General features: G+C 45.1%; 1 protein-coding gene across 1 annotated transcript in view; it reads right to left on the reverse strand.

Moving 5' to 3' along the window:
- Nucleotides 1-23,543, reverse strand: part of AATF (apoptosis antagonizing transcription factor) — a 38,960-nt gene that overhangs the window by 14,705 nt on the left and 712 nt on the right. Inside the window, exons 2-8 of the mRNA XM_026047990.1 lie at nucleotides 22,300-22,488; nucleotides 21,528-21,950; nucleotides 20,890-21,027; nucleotides 7,691-7,805; nucleotides 7,151-7,355; nucleotides 6,238-6,402; nucleotides 5,489-5,572 (exon numbers count right to left, since the gene is read on the reverse strand). Of these exons, the coding sequence (XP_025903775.1) occupies nucleotides 5,489-5,572; nucleotides 6,238-6,402; nucleotides 7,151-7,355; nucleotides 7,691-7,805; nucleotides 20,890-21,027; nucleotides 21,528-21,950; nucleotides 22,300-22,488 (1,319 nt within the window). The remainder of the gene's footprint in view (nucleotides 1-5,488; nucleotides 5,573-6,237; nucleotides 6,403-7,150; nucleotides 7,356-7,690; nucleotides 7,806-20,889; nucleotides 21,028-21,527; nucleotides 21,951-22,299; nucleotides 22,489-23,543) is intronic.

Raw genomic sequence — 23,543 nt, forward strand, 5'->3', positions numbered from 1 at the left:
CTCACCTGCCTCTGCAAGCACCCCAAAGCCACCTCCAAAACGGCACCGCGCTGAAGACACACGCGTGCCAACGAGTTCACCTTAGAGTGACTGCTCGGCCGCGCGGGCTAAGGAGACGCACGCCAAGCACCTTGTACAAAATTAGAGGGATTTAGAAATGCCATCGGGGTGTTGTTCAGGGATAATAGAGATTCATTTCTCATTTTAGAGGTCAATTTTCATTTTCGAGGTGAGGTCTCATTTTCATGCACTATCTATCAGTGTTTCTAACACTTCAGTCGCTGACCTTTTCTGATTTGCAGACCCCGAAGAATTTCCAGTTGAGACAAAGACCTACCTAGAGCTGACATAAGCCTCCTGACAAAAGGCTCACTTCTCCTCGCCCTCGCAGACTGATTCAAATCAGCACACTGCAAGGTTGATTGATAGCACATCCCAGCAAAGAGTTGCGTTTACAAAGCTTAGAAATCTAATTGGGGCAAAAGAAACACTTTTGCTCCGTTGTTCCTAGAGCCTTCAGTAAAGCCAGGAAAGGCAGGGGTCACGTCTGCTGTTGTGCATCGAAGCCTTCCCGGGCAAGCAGCGCCGCTGCCCTTGGATTCCCAAGTCATGGATGTGGAGAGGGGAGCCGCAGCCGGCGCCGCGGGAGGAAGTCCCAGCGCCCCAGCAACAGCAGCAAACAAGGGGCTGATAAAGTTCCTTTTAAAACAAAGCAACAGCAGCACCGTCTGCCACCTCAGCCTCGTGCTGAAAGCGAGAGGAAGAGACTCAATTATGTGTGGATTCCTAAATAATGAGAAGAAATGCAAAAGCCTGGCCTTCAGGTTTACCAACAGCTGCTCACCTTGACAAGATCTTGCCACTCCTTGGTTAAAAAGACAAAATACTCAGCTTATTAGCAAGGAACTCTAAATATTTGCAGATTGCTTTGCTAGACCTTTCCAGCAGAATGTGGATTTGTTACTACAGAGAGTAAACAAGCAATCCCTGCGGCTCAAGGTCTCCTCACTCTGCCCCGCTGCCTTTTAATGAGAAATCCTTTCAAAAACCCGGGCAAATTACCTTTGTCCTGCCTGAGAGACACAACATCGCATGTCACACTGGAAAAAAAGGTGTTGTTTTTAAATCATCATTCGTTTTTTTTAACCAAATCACTCTGAGAAACAAAAAGAGAGAAGCTGAGTGGGACCTGCCAAGTTCAAGTAAAGAAAGAAGAGATCGAACAGCAAGAGACCACCACCACCCCTCCACTTTCTGAGCAGAAAATCGACAAACCCACCTGTTTATTAGTGTGATTTGAACACTGTCTAATTTATATTTTCCCCTCCTTTATTCTTTTTTGTCACATGAACTTTTTTGACACATGAACTTCAAAAGCTCTCTCCAAAGAGGCACAACACAGCCTCGATTTCTAGCAACATCACAGAAAATTCAGACTATAGTTCATACATTATTTTAAAAATCACCTTGAAATCTTCTTTAAGCTCAACCTTCTGTAAACTACCTGTAATGGAAATATCTAAACAGCAGGATGAAACCACTGAACTCTCTTTTTGCCTCTCTTTTTGAAAATATTTTATGAAAATTCAGTTTTATACCAAACTGGCATTGACTTGCTTGTTTTCTAATAACCCATTAAGAGAAGTTTCAAATCAAGCTTTAAAACGTGTTATTAACCATCTACCCAGCCATTTGAAAGATACATGCCTGTGATAAGAGTATTGTATTGCCATTAACCTGTGGGATGGTTCGAGACATCTCTTATTCACACAAAACTCTAAATGCATCTAATTAAAGCCACAAGATCAGCTGTCCATATTAATCACTCACCAGTTTAATTAAGGTAAACCAGCTTGTCAGAAAGCCAGTCTTCTCTCTATTCTTCACCATTATCGACTTTTAATAGTTCGCTGGATTAGTAATTACTTGTTTATGGCATTATCAGACACCTTGGAGAGAAAAACCACAGTATGTGCCCAGGAACTGCTCTAGACCTACTCTTGCTTTGCACAGCAGGATGCATTTACCCCATCCAATTAAGCTTTTTAGAAAGCCAACCAATGCACTCAGACATATGAATAACCCAGAAGAAAAATAAATAGTTTGAAGCTCACGTGAAGATACTTCTGAGTTGGAAGTTCCTTCTGTGGTCATTCAGATTCAAGCAGGACTTCTGGGCAAGAAATAATGTTAAAAAGGAAAACACATCGAGAATCCTTACTTGCTATTGAGCTGCTATCTATCACACAGAAGGTGCAGGCACACACAGCACCAACTCTCGAAGTTACAAGTCCAAAAATCAAAGTTTCCTGCAGCACCAAACCTTTTGCTAAAGTAACTTTGGTCTAGACGAGGATGGGAGCAAGCCAGTCCCTCCCTCGCTACTCAGATGTGCCCGCTGGGGAGCGCGTCCCTGCTGCGCTCCCGGGGGCAGAGGGGCTTCCTCACACGTCCCCCACCCCTCTACTCCGATTTGTTCCTGGAAGTTGTGGCACAAACAAGATCAACAACTGCAAGTTTTTAAAAGAAGTGGCAAAACACAAAACAGCTGAAACTAGACGGAGGAGGGAGCAGAAGTACAGGAAAGAAAGAAAAAAAAATGAGATTATGTATATTCTTAATTCTCCTTAGGCAGACCTGCTGCCACCAGTGATGAACATTTGCTCTGGGAAGAGTTGCTACCAACGGATCGCTTAGCATATGAACGCTAACCTAATTCTTGTTGGAAATAAACCAATTTCAACTCTCTCCTTTACTAGAGGTGTATTTCAACCTAATAATAAAATCTCCAGTGTAGCATGTCAGACCAGCAGCTCTCTGGTTGCAGGCTGGAATTTTAAGTCCTAATGCTGCAATATCGGCTATAATGAATTCATGTAAATAGGACTTCTAAAAATAAAAAAGTCTTTTTCTTCCCTTAAAAGCATGTATGAACCAGGGTTTAGAAGAAAAGGAAATGGAGTCTAGCATCTCACTGCTGTCAGTAATGAGGATCTTCTTGAAACCACTAAACTATTCTCATCTAGTGGAACCTAAATAAAAACCTGTTTCACCTGCATTATTCAGCTCAACTTTATATTACCATTCAACATGGGTCATCACAATAAAAATTATAACTGCTTATAAAACAACTGAGGAATATGAGAAAAGGCAAAGTGGGATGAAGAGAGCAGAGTTTAATCCTAAATCTTCTTATAATTCCACCCATGCTACATGGTGAATTCCATCAATGCCAAGACCTGCACAGTAAAGCCTGTTTACACACAGAAAGTAAAGAGAATCATTAAAGAGTTTTGGATATAAACTATAACAAAACAGTAATGTTATTCTTTTTCTTGTCACAACTTGTACACTTTCACCAGGTCACGCTCATATTTAGTCGCTCAATTTCTTTTCAGAGATACACAGGGAGTTGGGTTTTCACATCCTTATTTATCAGAATTTTCACCTTTACCAAATCCTAATCAGCCATCAACATAAACTAACTATTACAAAATGCTATTTAGAAAATGAAAAGTGACACCAAAAAAAAAGAAGAAGATCTGGATCTAAATTTAAATACAAAGAGAAAAGCACCTATTGAAACGTACCCAGACACTCTGCAATAAGTGTTGCGCACAGAGGTCAGAGTTTCTGAGCACCCTTAGCTCTGACAATCAGAGCTGTTGCTGCTCGTTACTTCCGAAGAGCCAGTTCCTTTTGTACGTTTATTTATGTACGTACACACGCACCCCCAACACGCACAAAAGAGCTGTGCAGTTATGACCCATCTGAAGGGAAACACATTGGCCGCATCGTCAGCGCTCTGCCCGCGCTGAATGCGGCTCCGCTTCAGCTTACCACCCTGGCAAATAAAGGAAAGCACTTTATGAAGTCAATTTAATTGGGAGGTGGCAGAAAACATACCGCCGTTTTCCTTTGGCCTTATCACTGAGCTGGCCGCCGCTCCAGTCTCTGCCAAACCGCCCTCCAGAGCCGAAGTGAAGCAGGTCAGCGGCACAGGTGCCGCGCCGTGCCTGTCAAGGGGCCTGCAGCCCCACAATTACTCGCACACAATGAGGCCATAATCTTCACAGATCATCTCTCCCAAGAAGCATCTTGGGGACAGGAGGAGAGGAGAAGGGTGGAAGGGAGGGATAAATATATAAATATTTAAAAAAAAAAGGAGAGAGAAGAGGAGAAAAAAAAAAAAAAAAGGAAAATGAATGTGTAGCTGCCTCGCGGCTCAGCAGATGTCTGTGCGTGATGTACGAGGCCAGGATAAGCTGTCGTAGCCCGCTGCCAAGCAGTGGTAAGTGATTAAAGCCTCCACCAGGCTAAGCACCATATTTAGAGTCTATGGGGTTTCGAGAGCTGCACCCATTCCTTGCTGTGCTGCCAGATGTTGTCGGCTCCTATTCACTGTGCGCGGGTGGCAGCAGTTGGTACCGCAAGGAATGCAATCTGGAGCGCTTCCGGAGCCGCCGCACATTAAACCAGTGTCACCCATCACTCACCTCTGCAGAATGCTGAAACAACTCCAATTTGCTGCCACTTCCCTCTTGGGAAATGGCCAAGATACAGTTGTGCCTGGCAGACCCATTTGTTTTACTCAGGTGATTCTCTTCTCTCAATGACCTCTATTAGTTTAAGTTTTAATTTAGATTAACCCCAGCACCCCAATTAACCAGGGAGGGGAAAAGCTAAGCTGTGACTAGTCATAACTCTGAAATCAGAATTCATCCAAGTTAAAGTTATTAGTAGGGAAAAAGGGCCATCCATCTATTGCTCCTTTCCTTTTAAAAGATCTAGCATTTCATGGCCAATAAGTACCTCACAGTACAGGCGCAAGGACTGTCAATCACAGCTGTTTCTCCTTGAACACCTCACTGTTTTATTACAGTGACTTAATTTGTTCTCTGTCCTTACAGTCCACTAAGACCTCAAAGCTGGATCTGCTTGGATCACAAATTTCACCTCAATATTATCTCACTGCTGCATCAGATTTAACCTCATCCACCACTGCTGCCAACAAGAAATGCCCTCTCCCATCTCCATTCTGAGGGCTACACGGAGGAACCCAGCACACTCCCTTGCCCCAGAAGTGCTTCCCAGCGATCCTAACAGAGATGTTCTCACAGCAAACACACGGACCTCACGAGGAGGTAGCCTGGAACACATTCCTGGCTCAGAGGCAGGATGCCTTGGGCAGATCCCTTCTGCAGCTTCAGAAATGTTCAATTCAGTTTTAGCACAATCCTAATTCTGCATTTGGTGACAACTACTATAAAAATTTCTTTGGACTTCAACAGAGGTAAGAGTTGGAAGAGTGTTGAAAACTTTCTTGGGGAGGAAAAGAAGGTACCTACAAGAATTTCAGGTGTTAAGTCAAATAACTGAGTTCTGTTGGCCAGAGAAATTTAGAGATTTAGAAGCTGACTACATTAACTCTGTAAGTACCAAAACCAGTTCAGAATAGAAATTCCAACTCCGAACTACTGTCACCTACCTGGTGATAAAAGTCATCATCATCAAATATCTCCTCATCTATGTCCTTCAGGTGTCTGTTGGAATCTGTGTGAGGGAGGACCTCCTAGGAGCACAAAGACAATGCTGAACGCTTGCACGTGCCCGTTTCCATCCCTAACCCTGATGAAATTAGCAGTCAATAAACACCTAGCTTTAGTTAGGTGAAGAATTAGAGAACAACTCCCACCATAACAGGCTTTTAAAGACCAAGAATACACTTAAAGGCAAGGTGGAAAATCTGCCAATGCCAATAAAGATTTACGATTCTTTTACTAGGGAATTAATAGGAGTGTACAAAGAGTATTACAGTCCTTTTATTAATGTAGTGGCAAAAAAAAAAGGCATCTTACAAGTGCATAATTCTATATGATCTCCCAGAATTGAGTGTTTATTCATTCTTAAATACTAAATTAATAGCAGACATAATGCTGCAGAGTAAATACAGTGTGATCTTAGAAGTGACTTTCTGTGCCAATGACTCTCAGCTCTGTAGTAATGATCAAGAGCATCAAGCCTATCAAGAACTGGCACAGGTGATACTGCAAACACACACACACACACGTGTTTCACGTCATCTTCTCATCCATCACATTATAAGAATGAACACTCACGCATCTCCTTCATAAATCTCTCACAAACCAGAATATCAGCTGCTAAAGGCTCAAACTAATTGATTTGCAGAGTTTTACTGCTTCTAAAAGACCAGTTACATAAACAGAATACCCTTACCGAATTTTCTGGCAAAGATTCAGGGACTGGATGAGATTCCTGTTCCTGCTTTCCAAGCACTTTATACACTGATCGCTTGGTCTGAGTCCGCCGTAATAATCTCTCTTTGTCCATCATAACATGATCAATCTGAGTCAAGATTGAACGCTCAAAGGCACCGAAACCCTGCAACAACATTAACTAGTGTCAGATAATGCAGAAAGCTTTTCCTCAAGGCAGCAACGTTCCTCTATCTTTCCATGTCAGTGGATAAGCAGACAGCATTCCAAAAGGAGGGGGACTGAGGTTTGCTGTCGGGATTTTGTCTTTGTTTCACTCTCTCCCTCCCCTCCCAACTTGAGGCAACCTAAGGCTTGGCTTAGTAAAATGTTTTGGTTCAGCAAAACTTCTCAATGAATAATATTAACTCATATGTGTTAGGAGACCCTCAATCTTAGGCTGGAATGATTACCCATTGAACTAAAGTACACACTTTGGTGAGGAAGAACACCATGAAAGTCTCTAGTTCTGTTATTAAAAAAAAAAAAAAAAAAAAAAAAAAAAAAAAAAAAAAGCAGCTTGTTGATCAGCAGCGGTGACATTTTCAAAGCTCCTACAGGGTGTCTGAGCTGAGAGAGTTAGCTGGGAGAACACCACCGCCATCCAAAAGGGCAGGGAAAAACTAAAAACACAAACTTGGAAAACCACTTGCCTTTCAGAGCTTTTTTGTCGCCCTTCAAAACAAAGGGGAACAACTTACGCCTTTGAAATTTGAGGGCTGCCTCTTTGCAAACCCTTTAAGAACGGAAAAAAAACATGTACATTTAATTCTTACTGTTGTAATTCTGGGCTTAACATGGAACATACATGAGGGAATACTTCTGTTCCACCAATTTCTGCTAATTGATAAGGATGTCAGCACACATGAACTTACCTTTCCCATTTTGCCCGATGCCAACTTTGTCTTCTCGTGCCACTTCTGCAAGACATTGTTCCGATACGTTCTGAAGTCAGCAAACCGCTTGGCCACAAATTCCGGGTAGTCTTCCATCTTCAGCTTTCGTTTGGGGACATTCCTCCTCTTCTTCTGAGCTTCATCTGCTTTCTCCTCATCGCTACTGCTGAGGATTTCATCTTCGCTACAACAAAAATACACAGACTGAGCACCCAGCATCTCTCCGAGACAACACGTATAGCTCTTAACTGCTCCTCCACTAGAGCTCATGCTTCTTCCACCTCATGGTAGTAGCTAATGTGGAAACACCCTTAGCTCAGGTCCTCCCTCACTCTCAGAAAGGTTACAAAATGGACTTTCCATAAAGGCAGGAGGGATTCAAAAGGCCATTTATCCCGTGTTTGTCACCCAGATGCAGCAGCAGCAGCCGAGAGAATGGCAGAGAGGGAGCACATTTTCCTGTTTAAAAGAGCTGGAGACCAAAGGACTCGGAAAGGTCTTGCCTTATTCTGTACTCACCTCTCAATTTTGGATTGCTTTCCGTCTACCAGATGCCTGGTGCCTGGGTATTCATAAAGCAGCTCATCTTGAAGGTCCACTAATGTTTTCAGCAATGCCTCCAGGGCTTTGTAACCTGCAGAATAAGAGACACCAGTGAGTTTACCCCTGACATTTGCCTTTGGAGAAGACTTGGCTTTGCAGGGTGCAGCTCCTCATCTTGAACCTGCGTTGCTGCCACAGTTGCTGCAGGTCTCATTAAATGTTCTTCTCTCATCAGCTAAAGATGTTGGTTTAACTTCAGATTGACTTAGCACTGGCAATGCCAAAGAAGAGCAAACTGAGGAAGATCACCAGTTTATGAAAGAGAGAGGGAGGACCTGCCTGGTCGCCCCGTGGGACGGTACCGATTTAATGTTTCATCGACAGGCTGCAGCTCCCTAAGGATCAGCATGGGAAGAAGCAAGCAATGTGTGCACAAGCGGCAGATGACACGTGCATGTGACAAACACCTCTTTGCTGACTAGTTCCTTTCTCTCTTGGGCTAAACTTGGCGGCAGCAGCGTTCAGCTTCTGAGCAGGAGCGTGAATCAGCATACGGAAACGGTGTCTACATCCAGCCCATGTAAACTCTCACTCTTCTCTCTTGATCATAACGTGCATGGTATAGGGAGCAGGAGGAGGGAGGGCAAGCAGGAAAACCGAACTCCTGCAGGGCTGCGACTATTGCTGCTTTCTATGCCGCTGTGCTCACCACGCAGGAGGGATAAGAAATTAGATTGTAAGTAAAATTAAACGTAGCAAGATCTGAACTGTGGGGGAAACTTAAAACAACGACCTGGCAAGTCTAATGAGAGGATGTGGAGTGGAAAAGCAGAAGGGCAGGCTGAGGGGTTCAGAGAAAGGGAGAACTCCCATCCTCAAGATTATCAATATGACCCTCAAAAAATAAAGAGAAGAAAAAATTGGGTTGAAGGGGTGCCGGACACTCCCATGGCCCACGCAGCGACTCCCCACCCAGCTCTGCTCCGGCAGTGTCAACACAGCTATTTCAGTTAACTCCAAACCTGTTCTTTTGTAGCAGTTAGTGCCACAGAAGCAGGAGGGGGGACTTTTGCCCACTTGCTTCTTTTTTTCCTACTGTTTTTTTCTTTTTTTTAAATGGGGGACACAGAGATCATGGCTAGTGTAGGCAGCAAATCTTCATCAGCAGACAAAGGCAGCGCAAGCAGAAATCAGCCCAGAGGTCTCAATCTCTCACATGTTGCCGCTGTGATATTGCTCAGTTGTCACCATCTTCAGATAAATTACGGCCTGACCTCAGTAACAGGAATGTCAAGGAGAAGACACTTTAAGATTTTTGTTGCAGATCAGCAGTTGGACTTATCCTCCCCTCATCCACGGTTCATTATAGATACACTGACAGCTGTTCTATATAAACCTATTAACGGATTAGGCTCGCTGTACTTGTAAAACAGCCATGCGCCGGCATCAAAACAATTCTAGGAGACAAACAGACAAAAGCCCTTAAAACTGCATTTGTGGTACGTGTCTGAAGCAGCAGCATCGTGGCAAGAGCAAGTGCCCCGTGCCAAGGGGAGCGCCCCCCTGGCACCCCGAGACCCGGCTCGCGAGCCGCTTATTTGTGACCCGCTGCCTGCGCTCACGCTCCGCGGGCGGCTTTGATCCTGCCAATTACCACTGGAGCAGCACTCCAGCTTTCCGGGACGCACGCAGGGAAGAAAGGCAGGCTCAGCCCCCCCGGGCGAGGGGATATGGACCCGGCAGCAGTGGGGATGGGAAGCGATTCTGCTAGGAGCGGAGGGGATGGGGAGGGCAGGGAAGACAATGTCCATGTGTCTAACCAGGTGGGAGGGCTAATTATTCCAGGCACTGGCTTCATCATGAGCCTCTTACAGCTGGGTAATTTCCATGCTTTCAATTCTTGTGCATTTAATAGCATTATTGGATAGGATTCTTGCTGCTACTGTTGGGTGCTTAACTGCACTGTAAACTCAACTTCACAAGCCAAGTGCCACCCGCCCCTGCCCTGTCCCCAGCCAGCCCTGCCCTATCCATTTCACAGGGAATCCAAGAGGGATGTTCCTCCCGCTCTCCCATCTGCATCTTCAGGGGTTTCTACCCCTTCCCAGCCCCGTGCGCAGACTGGCAGAGAGAGCAGCCCGAGCCACAGCACGAGAAAGGGCCCTCGGCAGAGCCTGCCCCTTCTCTCCTCTCTCTGCCCTTTTTGCTGCATCTTTCAGAGAACCTGCCCGCAATCTGTGCACACAAGCTTTCTACCTCGCATACAGCAGCGCCACAGCTCACGTTTTTAACACCTGCCCTCACACTGAGCCACAAACCATCTCTGAGGAAAAACCTCCAAACCGTCCCTGTGTTCAGGAGTTACTCGCACGTGCCCCACGCTGTGTTTTCCGAGTGCTGTGATGCAGTTCCCAGCTCCAACGGGACACGGAACATCCGCAGCGAGCCACCAACTTGTACCGGTTGCTTCCCAGAGTCCATGGGAACTCCTTCATTCTGCACAGAGGAAGCAAGGAAGTTGTTCCCAATCCAGCAGACAGCATATCAATCCACCAGGAAAGCTGGGAGCCACTATCAGTAAATCACGGCGTGCCTCTCCCTTAACATTCTCTCATACATTCTCATTTTATACATCCCTTCACCCAGTCAGAAAGTAGCCCTGGAGTATTTAGCTCCGTTCAGGGATAGCGCTGCCATGTATCAAAGTGTCAGGAGACCCACCAGAGATGAAATCTGTCCTACTGCTCTCAACCCACAAAAATCAATTTTGTCAATGCCGGTTCTTACCGACGAACCGGTTCCCCCCGTGCAGCTCATGGGCAACCGGCCCCTCCAGCCCTACCCCTGGCCAGCCACCCGGCCACCGCCGAGAGCCATGTGCTGCCCATCCTGGAAATGCAGCATCTCTTCAGCAAGGCAGCTTCCCAGGCAGGAAAACATGGGCTCTCTTCTGCCCAGCCCCTGGAAATGGAAACGGGCACTCGTTCCCTCTTCCCGCGCAGTGGAGAGCAGCAGCGGGTGGGCTGCAGCAGGAACAGCCTCACATGGAGACACCTGGAATCAAAGGGAAAAAGCAGGACCCTCGAGGCGAGGTTTTCAGAGGTGTTTGGAGAGCAACAGCTGCTGGGCTTCCCAAACCTGCTCCACGAGGCAAACTCTCCCGCCTGCCTGCAGTGCTCCAACACGTGCATTCTCATGACACCAATTCCCAGAGAGGGAATCCTCAAAACTCGGGCAAAACTCCCCGGGTTTCACTCCATCCCGTGCAGAAGGAAAAAGAGCATTTGGAAACTTCAAGGTAAAGCAGAGCCTGAGAGAAGCTGCGTGTTTATCCTCCTCAGGCCAAGCCATGGGTGGCAGCAGCCAGGAAAGGAGATGGTGGCACTAGGGACGGCGGACGGTGCGTGCGGTGCCCCGGCCTCGAGCTTTGCCGACGGGACACAAAGGCTTCCCGAAAAATCACCTTATTCCTGTGCATCACAGTGGCATAGGGAGGAGGCAGGGAGCTCTCCGAGGAGAGGAGACACAGCCCGAGCAGATCATTGCCGTGCATGGGGACAAGGCGGCAGCGCTGCGGCATGCGCGGCAGCAACGCAGTGCCCACGCTGGAACTAGCTGCTTTTCCTCCTCCGTTACACGGCAGGCGCCGGCATCGCAGGGATATCCCCGGTGCACGAGCTCTTCATGCTCGCCCCGTGCCAGAGCCCACGCAAAGCCCTGAAAAGCCGGAGCCCAATGCGCCCGACACCACAGACCAACAAAAGCAGCAGAGAAACCAAACCCTCTTTAATAGCACTGCATAATAAAAATTATCTCCATCGGGGCCACGTATTGACCCGACCATCCACACAAGGAGCGGAAATTCTCGCTCCTGTGCAGCGGCCCTGGGACAGGAGTTAAACTGCAGGTCAAAATGACACTCGATAGCTGGCCCGAGAACAATACTTCTCATTCAAATCCACCAGCCAGCCACTTGCACTAGTCATCCCCAGCAATTAATCCCCCAAGAAACACGTTTGATTAAATCTTTTCAAGCAAATCCTTTGCTTTGCTTTTGTTAGTTCACTTCTTGTCAACATCTATTAAAATATGCCTTTAATTCTCCCACAATCTTAAAAAACACCGATTCCACTGTCTTCAACTTTAATCAACTGTATGGCCGGCATTTTTCATTTCATAATAATGTGCTGTTTGGAATTCAAGAGGCAGGCTCAACATCAATCATTCGGCAAGAATTTTTCCACTGCAATAAATATGCAAATGAGGAAAGCCAGTCAGTCGTATTTCAGGCCCGACTTGCTAGTGTTTTAAAAAAGACACAAATTTATTAATTGCCGTTGGCCAGCGGAATCCTATTACTTTGGGCATTGATTACAAAGCTGTGTGAGTGATTATTGTGCAACTCGCAGGCTATCCAGGCATGAGGAAAAATTATTAAAGCAAGGCAGAGATTATCAACTCAGAATAACAATAAGCCTTAACATTTTAGGCCTCTAACTTCTTCAACAAAGAATTACGCCAGAGCTCTACTGTATCATAATTCTGAAGTCTGTCAGTATTGCTTTTGGAGCTTGTTCTCCATTTCCAAGAGCACAACAACGTTCCCGGCCAGGGAAAGGCGGGGAAAATTCCTCGGGGTAGCGCTCCCTATAACGCCAGCTTTCGGACACCCCGTTTCCCATTATTCCAGCTTCTGTTAGTTCCCACTTCCACTATCAGGATCGTCATGCCTGCACCCCCACGTCCTAGCCCCCAACCACAAGCCAGGCCTAAAACACAAGCTGCGGGCAGAACCGGAGCAGCCTGGACTAAATTACAGGCTGGTTACAATCCTTTGGCAGCAGCGGCTGACCTGATTTTTACAAAGGTGCTGTAGCTACGTGCACGTTTCTAATGGACTGCGGCCGAATCCCATCACAAAACACTTGCAAATCCGTCCACGTTATTTTGGGAAATTGTGTGAGTAACATCTTCCCAAAACACCAGGTTTCTGGAATTTTATCAAAGGAGAGCAGGAGAAAGGCCTACTTTTCTGCTGGTTGCAGGGAGGAAGGCTGTGCCATGCCAAAGGTCCAACTTGCTGGTTCCTTTGGGATGCAAATGATGCAGAAGGCCGGTGCAGGGTGAGAATTTCCTTCCTTGAGCACAACGGAGCCAAAGCCGCAAACCTCTTTCACCCAAGCGGTTCAAGTGGCTTCCACCCAGTTACGCCATGGACTCAAATTAGCCCTTTCACTCTAAAAGGAAGGACAAGACGAGACAGAGAGGAGTTTGCTAAAAGTATGGAAAATAAATAGACAGCACAATAGAATAAAAGGCTTGGGATTCAAAGATTTTATTAGTGGGAACTGGGGGAGGGGGGAAGCAGAGCGGGGAGAGAAACACTTTCATGAAGTTCATGCTCTGCTGATTTGCCTCAACCATCATCTTCTGAATCAGCCCAAACCAGGGAGCGGATGGGGCTTGTAAAAATGAGATTTTATAGAAACTGATGTTTTACATTACTGGGAATGCAAAGGAGCTGACACCATGTGTCGCAGCCTCTGCCTGGCAGAAATCCCCAAGTACACACGTGAGAAAGAAAAGAAGAAATGTGCAACCCCACAGTTATCTTAATATTAAGGCCAGAAGGGGACATTAGCCCATCTAGACTGACCTCCCCATACAATACCAGGCCATTAATTACATTTATCATGACAAGCAGCGAGTTTCCATCTCGAGGTAACCAATTGCCAATTAATTCGAGTTAGCTGACATTTGCACATGCTTGTCTGGATGCTTTGCAAGCCTTTGTTTCCCTGCATCTTGTTTGCGGAGTACACAGACCAACACGCACCAGTATTTAGCTAAACTTGATTTAATTAGCTATTAATTATCTTTGGAAACTCAAGTGTAGGCAGATCTATTTGATGCTCCCAAAGTCTGCTGTAATCCTATGATCTGGAGTGCAGATATATCAGGTCAACAACTAAGTGCTTTTCTACTATTTCTTGCACTAGAATTTATGACAGCTTTAAAATAAACCTCAACAGCGTCCAACACATACAGCTATGAAGATAACCTATAAAACGGGAGCATTTCAATTTTAACACATCTGTGCAAGAAAGAAAGACAAAAAGATTCTGCTCCAGAAGACTACATAACCACGGGCTAACAGCCTTGACAGCCAGAGCAGAAGGGCAAGCTTCTTTCTGGGGGTGAAATTTGTAACAGTAATAATAAAAGCCTCAAACTTGATAATAAATAAAAATCGTGTGCTTCTCCGGGACCTCCCACAGGGGATTTCTGACCACCTCACAGATGGCAACAACAGGCACAAAATACCTGCCCCGCTTCTCTGCAGTAGGATCAACAAACGTCCCCAATAAAGCACGGCAACAGTTCACTGGGATGGTCAGATCCAGTCACTCATCCGAGCCCCGTGAAAAGTATTCTCCGATATCAACAGGCTTTGGCTCTGACCCACAGAGCTGAACAGAATATTCATCAGATCTAGGAGGAAAGGGGGAATTTGGGGACACCTCTATCCACATCCCTTTAGAACAAATTCAGCATGGCAGGAATTGACAAGCACAAAGCTTTTTGTATTTGTGAAGTGTCCAGACTAATACAGAATCAATTAAAAAGAACTACCAGTTTTAAGGGGGCTAAATTTGATCACGGGTTTGAAAGCCAGGGCCGCTGTTACACATTTGTGCATGGATCCCAGTAAAGTCTTCAAAACAAGGATATTTTTAAGTCTGTGATTCTACCTAGCAGCAGCTAATCCTGTAGCTGCTCTGACGCCTCTGGACACGGGGCAGTCGCCCTGTGCCTCAGTTCCCCCCGGCCACAGCAACACCACCCATCCCTGTACTGAAGCACCAGCATCTCTAGCTGCACATACGGATGTGCTGCCGTCTTAGAAATGACCCATGAAGAGAGACGGTAACACAAGAATGACTGGAATTATTGGCAGCTGATTCCCGTAGGCTTCTCTGAAAAACTCCAAGTCTGTATCAATAAAACACATTTCATGTGACAGCTTTTCACTAACTAGATGTGCAAAATGAGAACCAAAGAGAGGCAAGGAGAGAGGCAGAGGGCAACCCGTTAGACAGAGAGCAGGGGAGGAGGCTTCCCCAGGGCAGCATCCCCAGCAGCTGACGCACATTTGGGCTTGTCCAAAGGATATCACTGCTCAAGCAGCCTCCCGGGACACAGCTGACCTTGACGTTATGGATAACGTTTGTGTTTTAAGGATCAGGAATAACAGGACTCAGCAAAAATCCTTACTAAAAATGTGCTAAGGAAAGTCACACCCTTCGCAGAGGGTAACCAGAATCTTTCTGTTTTGGGTACCCTTTCAGCGGGATGTTACAGAAACTAATCCAGAGGAGAAGAAAGGCACCCAACGTGAACAGTCTCAGAGAAAGGATCAGCACGCCAGAATGCGAAATGAGAAAACAGCTGCTGTCGTCCGAGGGCTCGCCAGGGAATGAGGGTCACTGGGATTCTCAACCATTTCCTCAAGAGGTCCCGTCCCCAAACGGGCTGTTTAGTAACAAGCCACAAGTACTTGTCACAGGAGCAGCTAGCCAGCCTGGAGGAGCAGATCCCTGTGGCTCCGGCGGGGAGCAGAGCCCCTTGCCGGCATCTCCACACACCCCGCTCACCTCCAGCCCCAAGCAGAGGCTCTGCTCCGCAGCCCAAGCACTCGGACTGCACCTCCTTCTTTGGGAAAGAGGGTCAGCATGTCCCTCACTGCACGAGCAGCACCACACACACGGCCCTGGGCTCTTCCAGGCAGGCCCTGCAAAGTTTCCTAAGTGCACCTTTTCATGCTACTTTTCAATAAGATGTAATTAAATAGCAACCGTTGGAGGCCGAGACATGTAATACCTTAAGGGAGGATATAATCAATGTGTAATTGTGTAATCCAGCAGCTGACTCTGCGCTGCAGAAACTGGCTGCAGTAAGATTATGAACAGCGAGTTGCATCCTGCAAACTTCGCACAGATTTCATAGTCAGTCTCCAGCATAAGCTCATCTTTGTGTGCAGGAGCCCCATCAACAACTCTCCAGAAGACATTTTAATGGGAAAAGACGCAGAGATTTCACCAGAGCTTAGAACACACTGCACATTTTTTTTGCATCTAGCAGCAGCAGGCAAGGCCCCCGTGCTCAGAGGCTCCGGGCACTGCTAGGCAGTGCTCACTGGTGTGGTTGCATTAACATGTTAATAACCCCGGCAGGTTTGGGGATAATGGCCTCGCAGGCGCAGGAGAATCGCATTTGATTTGCAGCTGGTTCACTTCATTCAGGTTGATTTTCTTATTGATCACAAACCTTTGCCTACGTTCTCCGCAGCCCTACAAAGGCTAAACAATAGTTAGCATTTGCCAGCCCCACTCCTTCCTGCTCCTCGAGGGGGCAGATCCGTCCTCTCGGTGCCGACCACCTGCACAGCGAGAAGCACCACAGAACAAAGAACAGGCAGCCTCAAAGGGAGGGCGCTGGACCCCGTGCATCCTCTTACCCACAGCTGTTATTTTCTACATTTCCTCAGAACAATTTATCTTGAGGTTATGCTGAAGAGCAGAAGCAGAGGATTCCAGGATCTCCTCTTAATCCACTGACAGATGGAGTCAAAGCACAGATGCAAAAATTCAACTGGTAGCTTACATTTTATGCACTAGCAAAAACTTAGAGAGTATATGTGAAAACATACACAAGCACTTGCTCTTTTGAGCTCTTGTTACTCCCATCAGCATTTTGCCCTGGTAAGAGTCTCACCTGGATTTCTATATGCTTTTAACTCCTCCTCTCTCCAACCAAAGACAGAAAATAACACTTTATACTATACTAATTTTCAGCACTTTTTGTGAAGCATGAAGTATCACTGTCCAACTACCGGTCTCTGGCATCTTCCCAGCTGAATATACTCAACCAAAGCCATAAGGGGAAAGTAAACCAGCAAGAACAGAGCTACAGGACAATTTAGGAATCCCAGCTACTCAGGGCACATACATCAGCTTCTACCCTTTGTTGATCAGAGAGATTATTCCTTAAATCTCTCTGCTCCCTAGATTAGCTGCACTTTCCTTTTTTCCTTTTTTTTTTTGGTCACTGAATCAAGATTTATCATAATAAGCCCAAACCTTGAAACTGGTTAATTCCTCATCCTGGGTGCTGGCTTTGCTAATGTGGCTTCCACCTCTTCTTTGCCTCTTTCTTGCCCTTGAGGTAATTTTTTTGTGTGTGTAGAATTGCCAGAGCTCCACCTCTAACCTTCCTCTCCCCCACCAAGATACACAGAAATACAAATGGCAGAGACACAGCACAGAAACTTGCACCTTTCACTCCTTTTCTATGTAAATAATGCAAGGATCCTGCGGGAACATGCCAGGGATTGGAATTTTTAATTAATGGGTCTCTTTAATGTGCAAATCAGGAGCAGATTGCAAATTCTGACTTGCATTGATTATGAAAAACATTAATTGAACGTGCAAGACCCCAAACAGAGGCAACATCTCAAGCCCTGCACCAGACTGGAAGATAGGGTGCAAGAGAATACAAATATATCTTGGAGGAACAGACCACTCCAGGCAACAGAACCTCAGAAATGTAAGCGGCAGGAGTTCGTGTGTACAGTGCATTAAACATTAAGCAGTTGCACTGTATTCAGAGCGTGGCCACTGTAATTTCGGTATTAAAAGACCATTCAGACTTTCTCCATGGATGCAAAACAGGAATAAACATGAGCTCTGTGGCCACAGTCTGGTCACCAATTTGTATGTAAAAAGGATGAAATTAAAAAAAAAAAAAAAAATCTGGAATATAATTAAAGATTAAAAAAAAATAAAGAAAAAGTAAGACAGTGCAAACAAAGCAATGCTGTCTCTTTAAACAGAAATTCATCCTATATAAATTATGGCCATAAACTTTTCCTGCAGTGCAGCCTAATTAATTCTTGTTCTATACACAAAGGGAAATGCTGGGTGACAAATGGGTGTGAAGCCTGAAAGCTGCCAGGTCTGCAAAACATTTTCTACTTCAATTTATAAGCAATTTTGCAGTAAATCACCCACCAGAACCTGAGATCTCAGGAACGCAAGATTGTCCAAGGCACGTTATATCTTTTTTATTATTTTTTTCTTATAAAAAAATAAAAATTAAACACTTGAGTTTTTGTAACCTCCAGTCTCGGAATCTAGGGAACTTGCATGGCTTTACCATTTTTGCCCACATTTGGCTATAAAACCACAACCGTACTGCACGTTGCCGTCAGCTCTAACATCACTTATGCTCCATCCCTTTGGGAACTTCTGAGCCACCACTAGCTGCACGAACAGAAAGTTGCCACGTGTGGGAGGTACCAAGGAAGCAGAGATAAGGAAGGACATTTCCCATTTCAAAACATCCCCTATTCTTACTAATGTGCAATAAAAGTATCTTGAGCAACGAAAGCATTTAGGACAAACCACCAAAATCTTTCCAGGGCAACTTTCAAAGAGATGCCCAGGGCTCAGAGGCACCAAGAGCCCTCTGTGTCGGCCCACCTTCAAGGGGCTACCTTTTAAATTGGGACCTTGCATTTTGGGTCCAACTTCTATGTGCAAACAAACCAAATCGTTTCCTCCTACTCAAAGAGGACCATGAAAACCTGCCCAATTTAAACCAAGTAGAAATATTCATTTATTTTGCAGATTTGAAAAGACATGCTGAAGCTTCCTAGAAGCAGGGTATCATCCAGTCCAGAACAGTGTCTGGATCATAATAATCCCAAATTCTCTTGGAAACTGAAGCATACAATGCAGAGTGGAATAGCCTCAACATTCACTATATGCAAGTCTTGTATTAACTCAACGTGACTGGTTAAATCTTTAAATCCTCCTCTGTACAATCCTAAGTTTTTTTTTCGCTAGGGAGTGAGATCTCATCCAAAAGCTGGTAACACAACAGGGACGACAACTCAAGAGTACAGAACTGTGTATCAGCCCACTAGATCTTCATTTACAATCAAATAAAAGGCTTGTTTTAAAAGAAGCCACTAAACCACTCAATCAGCTGAAAACTAGCACCATATTGGAAGCTGATTTATAAAAGTGAAGTGGCCCTCATAAATCAAGCTTGACTCAAGGTTCATCAACTCAAGAAACAGCTTTAAATACATTATGACATACACTCTAGAAAGGAGTTAATTTCGCCTACTGAAGTGACAGGTCACATCCATGTTATCTCGACAGGAGCTCCTTGAGCGAAGGAGCAGCCCAGCTCAGAGTGCCCCTGTGCAGGGCTCCAGCCCTGCTGGGATCATGCACCCTTCTCACAAGGCCTAATACAGCTAAGAGAGGGGAACGGGTGTCACACAACACCAAACATGTTCCTAGTCTTTCATGAGACCTCCTTGTATGATAAGTTTATTCCTCATTTCATGCTTGGTACTTTGTAACTTCTGGAACGAGCATCTTTGCATCGGAGATCGCTGCACTGGGCAATAGCACAGCCCAACAAAAATGAGTATCGTAACCTATTTACCATACCATTACAGACAGCACTAAGAAAAAGGAAATTTAAATTTGGTCTGACAGAGAATATCAGAAAACAGCAAACAAGTGCAGTGGTATCAGAATGTTCCTAAATTCATGACTGCCAGGAGTAATCCACTCCTGCATAGACGCAACCACCTCAGCCCTGACACCTCCGCATCAAAACGTCCATCCTGTCTGTCAGGCTAAGCTTTTCCACCACAAACTTCACTCACATTCCTCCAGCTCTATCTCCTTGCTGTCTTCACACATTAAATATATGAACACACATCAGCAGGAACATCAGAGTATGCCACTGCAATGTTTCCTGCCCAGATTATGGAAAGAAGATGGAGAAGGAAGTTATTAACCATGGATTTCCCTTTAACATTCTGGACAACTGAAAGATTAACCTCTCTGCTGTACAGTGTACTGTTTTAAACTCCATGTTCTTGGATGTATTTTGCTTATGGGAAATATCAAAATGTCAACCATTGTTTCTGTTAAAGGTCTTTAATGATATTGCATTTTAGACCTGTAATGAAACATGGTGCTTGGTGCAGTTTGTAATGCATCTCATTAAGTACACTAATAACATGCATTTCACTGAAAGGTCATCTTAGTATTGTCGGGAGTTTGCCTTTTTTTCCCCCCTTAATCACTTTGTTTAAAGCAGCAGAGCTAACTTTAAAGTATCTCACCTGCTGTAACTGTGGATAAGCTGATTAGCTACTGTGTGCAGAAGAGGTGCGAGCCATAAGCAGATAGTCAAAAGCTGGTGTAGGGGCAAGATTCAGGTCACGTCAGAAAGTCTCTAATCCACTTTAAGGTGACTTGTGTTGGCCTAGGCCAAAATTTTGCAATGTGAAGGTATCACTACAGCTCAAACTGCAACAACCATGAGGCGGAACAGATACCATCAGCACCAAACCAGACAGTTCAGATCACATTCCTGTCATTTTGCATGCGAGGTTATACACACAATGACAGTGTCTCATACTAACTGCATTAACAAGAGGGAGCTTCTCAGAATCCTCCAAGATATCACAGGCTGTTTCCCTAGAGAGATAAAATGCTCTGGAAAGCAAGCAATCAAACCTTTAAGAATGAGAAAGAAGAAATGAATACAAAAGCAACAGCAACTTGCTGGCAAACCAGACATTTGATCTGCCTGTTTACCTTTACCTGAGCACTGTTACAGAAATTAAACAGATCCATAACTCACTGAGGCTGAGGACTTTGCACTTGCAAGCTGTAGTGTGCATACTGTATTTGTTGTATTGGAGAATCTACGACACGTCTAATCAAGTCAATATTACTACTACTGTTCCTAAAAAATAAACAGATGAAAGAGCTCCTAGCTGAAGAGATACCTGCTGATGATTTGACAGCACAACATAAAGGATAACACTGCTCACCAACACATATTGACTAAACACACCCATGTGCATGACAGGTGGCATTGTCTTTGTGTAGAATGCCAAACTCTTTGTTTTATAAAGGACCTACTTAATGACTAAAGCAATATAAACAATAATTAACACTGATGCTACGAAAGCACAAAAGTCTAAGGCCTCACTTCCCCATTAATGTTTCTCCATGTAGCAACATTTTTGGAACATGTAGCAGTTTTTATCCAAAGAAGAAATATTAAAGAACTGTTACCGTTCTTGACAGCATTGTCAAATTCTTGTCCACCCTCCTTTTTAAAGGTTGGGTAAGTATCTGGCTGAGGAAGCCTGTTAGCTGTCAGGAGGACTTTCTGCATCTTGATTCTCCCTTCCAGTAGGTGATCCCAGAGCACTTCATAAGAAAAAGAAAACAAAACATTAATTTCACAAGCCAAAGTGCTTTTCTTTCACCATTCTATGGTAATGCTTGCAATTCTATGCATCACAAAAGTCATCTCTTTGCTCTACTGTTTAAAAAGACATCCTGCAAATGAAGGCTTGTAGTCTAATGACACAGACTGGACCTGTGTTCTGCAAGGAAATGGGGGCCCCAGCATCACTGCACAGTAGAGCAGTGTAGGAATTTCCAGTTCCCAAAGTTACAAGTATATTTGATACTGTGTCAGATAAATCAGTGAATAAATGCATTTCATAATAGCTACAATTTCTATCAGCACTGACCACAGTTTGCATAGCACACTTGGCAGAAGATTTACCAGGAACTAAGGCTGCTGTAGCTTAGACGTGCAGGGGGCCAACAGCAGCTATGCAGGAGCGGTTCCTAACGTAGACAGTTTCTCTACTGTTAGGAAGGGGAAAGCAACACTAGAATACAAGCAAGCATGTACAAACCTAACTGGTTCTTCACAGCTTTTCCCTTCTCTACTTCTTCAGTCGCTTGTTCTTTTGAGAATGTCATCACCCCTCCATCATCCTCGCTCTCTTTGGTGTCTTTTAAATTGTCATGGTTTTCGTTCTCATGCTCCTCCTCATCACTTGCTTCCTCCATGCTGGCAGCATCTTCATCTTCCCCTTCACTGCTTCCTACATCATCCATCCCCTCTGCAAATTTCTCAAAGTCTCTGATGTTCTGGGAACTGAACTTTGGTGCCTTGATCTCAGCAGATGAATCTTCTTCTTTCTCTTCTTCTTCCTCCAAATCATCTTCCTGGTCACTGCCAGCACTGCTGGGTTCCTCCTTTGCTTTACTGTCTAAACTGCCCTCGTCTTCCAAATCTTCACTGGCACTGGACCATTCATCTAAAGCTTCTTCAGCTGATAATTGAGAGAGAACAATGTAATTTAAATCCAGCAACAACTGTCACTCTGCAACATGTATCAGCAAACAGGTACTGGCTTAGGTTATCTGAGCTCCAAGCTCCGTTTTAAGTGCACAATGGGCACAATGTTCCTTTTGCTTTGGCCAACAGAAACCAATAGAAACACAGGGCCACATCCACAAATAGGTTTCAAACCACATTTTCAATTTAGTGCTGCTGTTTATTCCCTGTAACAGGGATCTAATGTTTCTCATCTCATTTCAGATAGCACTAACTCAGTCTAAGGTGCTAACATTACATTTGAAGCAGTCTTGTGAGAAGGGAAGAGAAATGTCGTTTCTTACCAGATCCTTCTTCAGACAGAGCATCTCCCCAGCGCTCTTCCTGCAAGGCTTTGCGAGATGTGGCTTTTCCTATGTACCTTTTATCAGCTTCCAGGAGAGAAGCTGAAGCTTTTTTCCGTATATTGCCAACAGGTAAAATGTCATCTGCAGCTTCATCCTCAAATTTGTCAATCACTTTAGCAACTGTAGCTGTGGAGAGGAAAAAAAAAACAGGAGGAAAAAGGAAGGTCTAAACTAAACTGAATTTCAAACTAGAAAAACTAACTACAAAGAGCAGCCATCCTTCTCAAAGGAAAACTTGAAAACTCTCCTCAGGCTCTGCAAATAAAAATGTGCTGCAAGGCCAGGCTGGATGCAGAGAGCTTCTCATAGCACTTCGGGATCTAGGGAAAGATTTCTTTACCAACTTCTCAGGTGAAGAAAGGCCAGCACTGTAATTCTATGTGATGAGAGGGAAGGTTGTTGGGCAATCAAAGGCAGCGCGAATGTCTCAAAGCTGGACTTTGTTTGGGTCAACACTAGACCTGTCTAGAAACTACTGAGTAATATATATTTGTGCATATATATATATATATAGTGTATCTATGCACAGAAATACGCAATCATTTTAAAATGGCTAAGCAGAGAAAAACAACTTTGCAATGATTATTATTGCCCTTCATACCCTTCATACCCAGGACACAGGAATGAAGTACTCCACCCAGGAGGACTCCCATACCATATTTCCTCCTTATTTTCATTCATGTGTGAGACCCCCTCTATGCAAAATTACAGGGTTAGGATTGTTCACCCAATTGAGCAATCCAACTGGCTGCACATCGCTAAGTGCTCATTTTAATGTGTGTTTGCAAATGTTAATGCCTCCCATATATTGCTTACTTGCGGGGGGGACGTTTTTAAAGCCACCAAGGATGGGGCCTCATTTCATCAACAACGAACACAGAGCTTCAAAGCGGCGAGAGAGAAACCAGGGGCCTCCCGCGATGGCTCGGACAGAGAGTCGGAAACACGCGGGCAACACGCATCATTTTTAGGACTTTTACTCTTTTTAGATGGAGATGCTGCGCACATGATGTCTTCCCTGTGCCCACGGTGAAGCCCCAGCTCTGAGAAGCCTCCTGCACTGGGAGGCCCAAGGTCCTATATGTTGGACAGGGAGGCCCAAGGGAGGCCCAAGGGAGGCCCAAGGGAGGCCCAAGGGAGGCCCAAGGGAGGCCCAAGGGAGGCCCAAGGGAGGCCCAAGG

This window comes from Nothoprocta perdicaria, unplaced genomic scaffold (assembly GCF_003342845.1).
Source record: "Nothoprocta perdicaria isolate Ctin4 unplaced genomic scaffold, notPer1 scaffold_50, whole genome shotgun sequence".
Classification (NCBI taxonomy): Eukaryota; Metazoa; Chordata; class Aves; order Tinamiformes; family Tinamidae; genus Nothoprocta; species Nothoprocta perdicaria.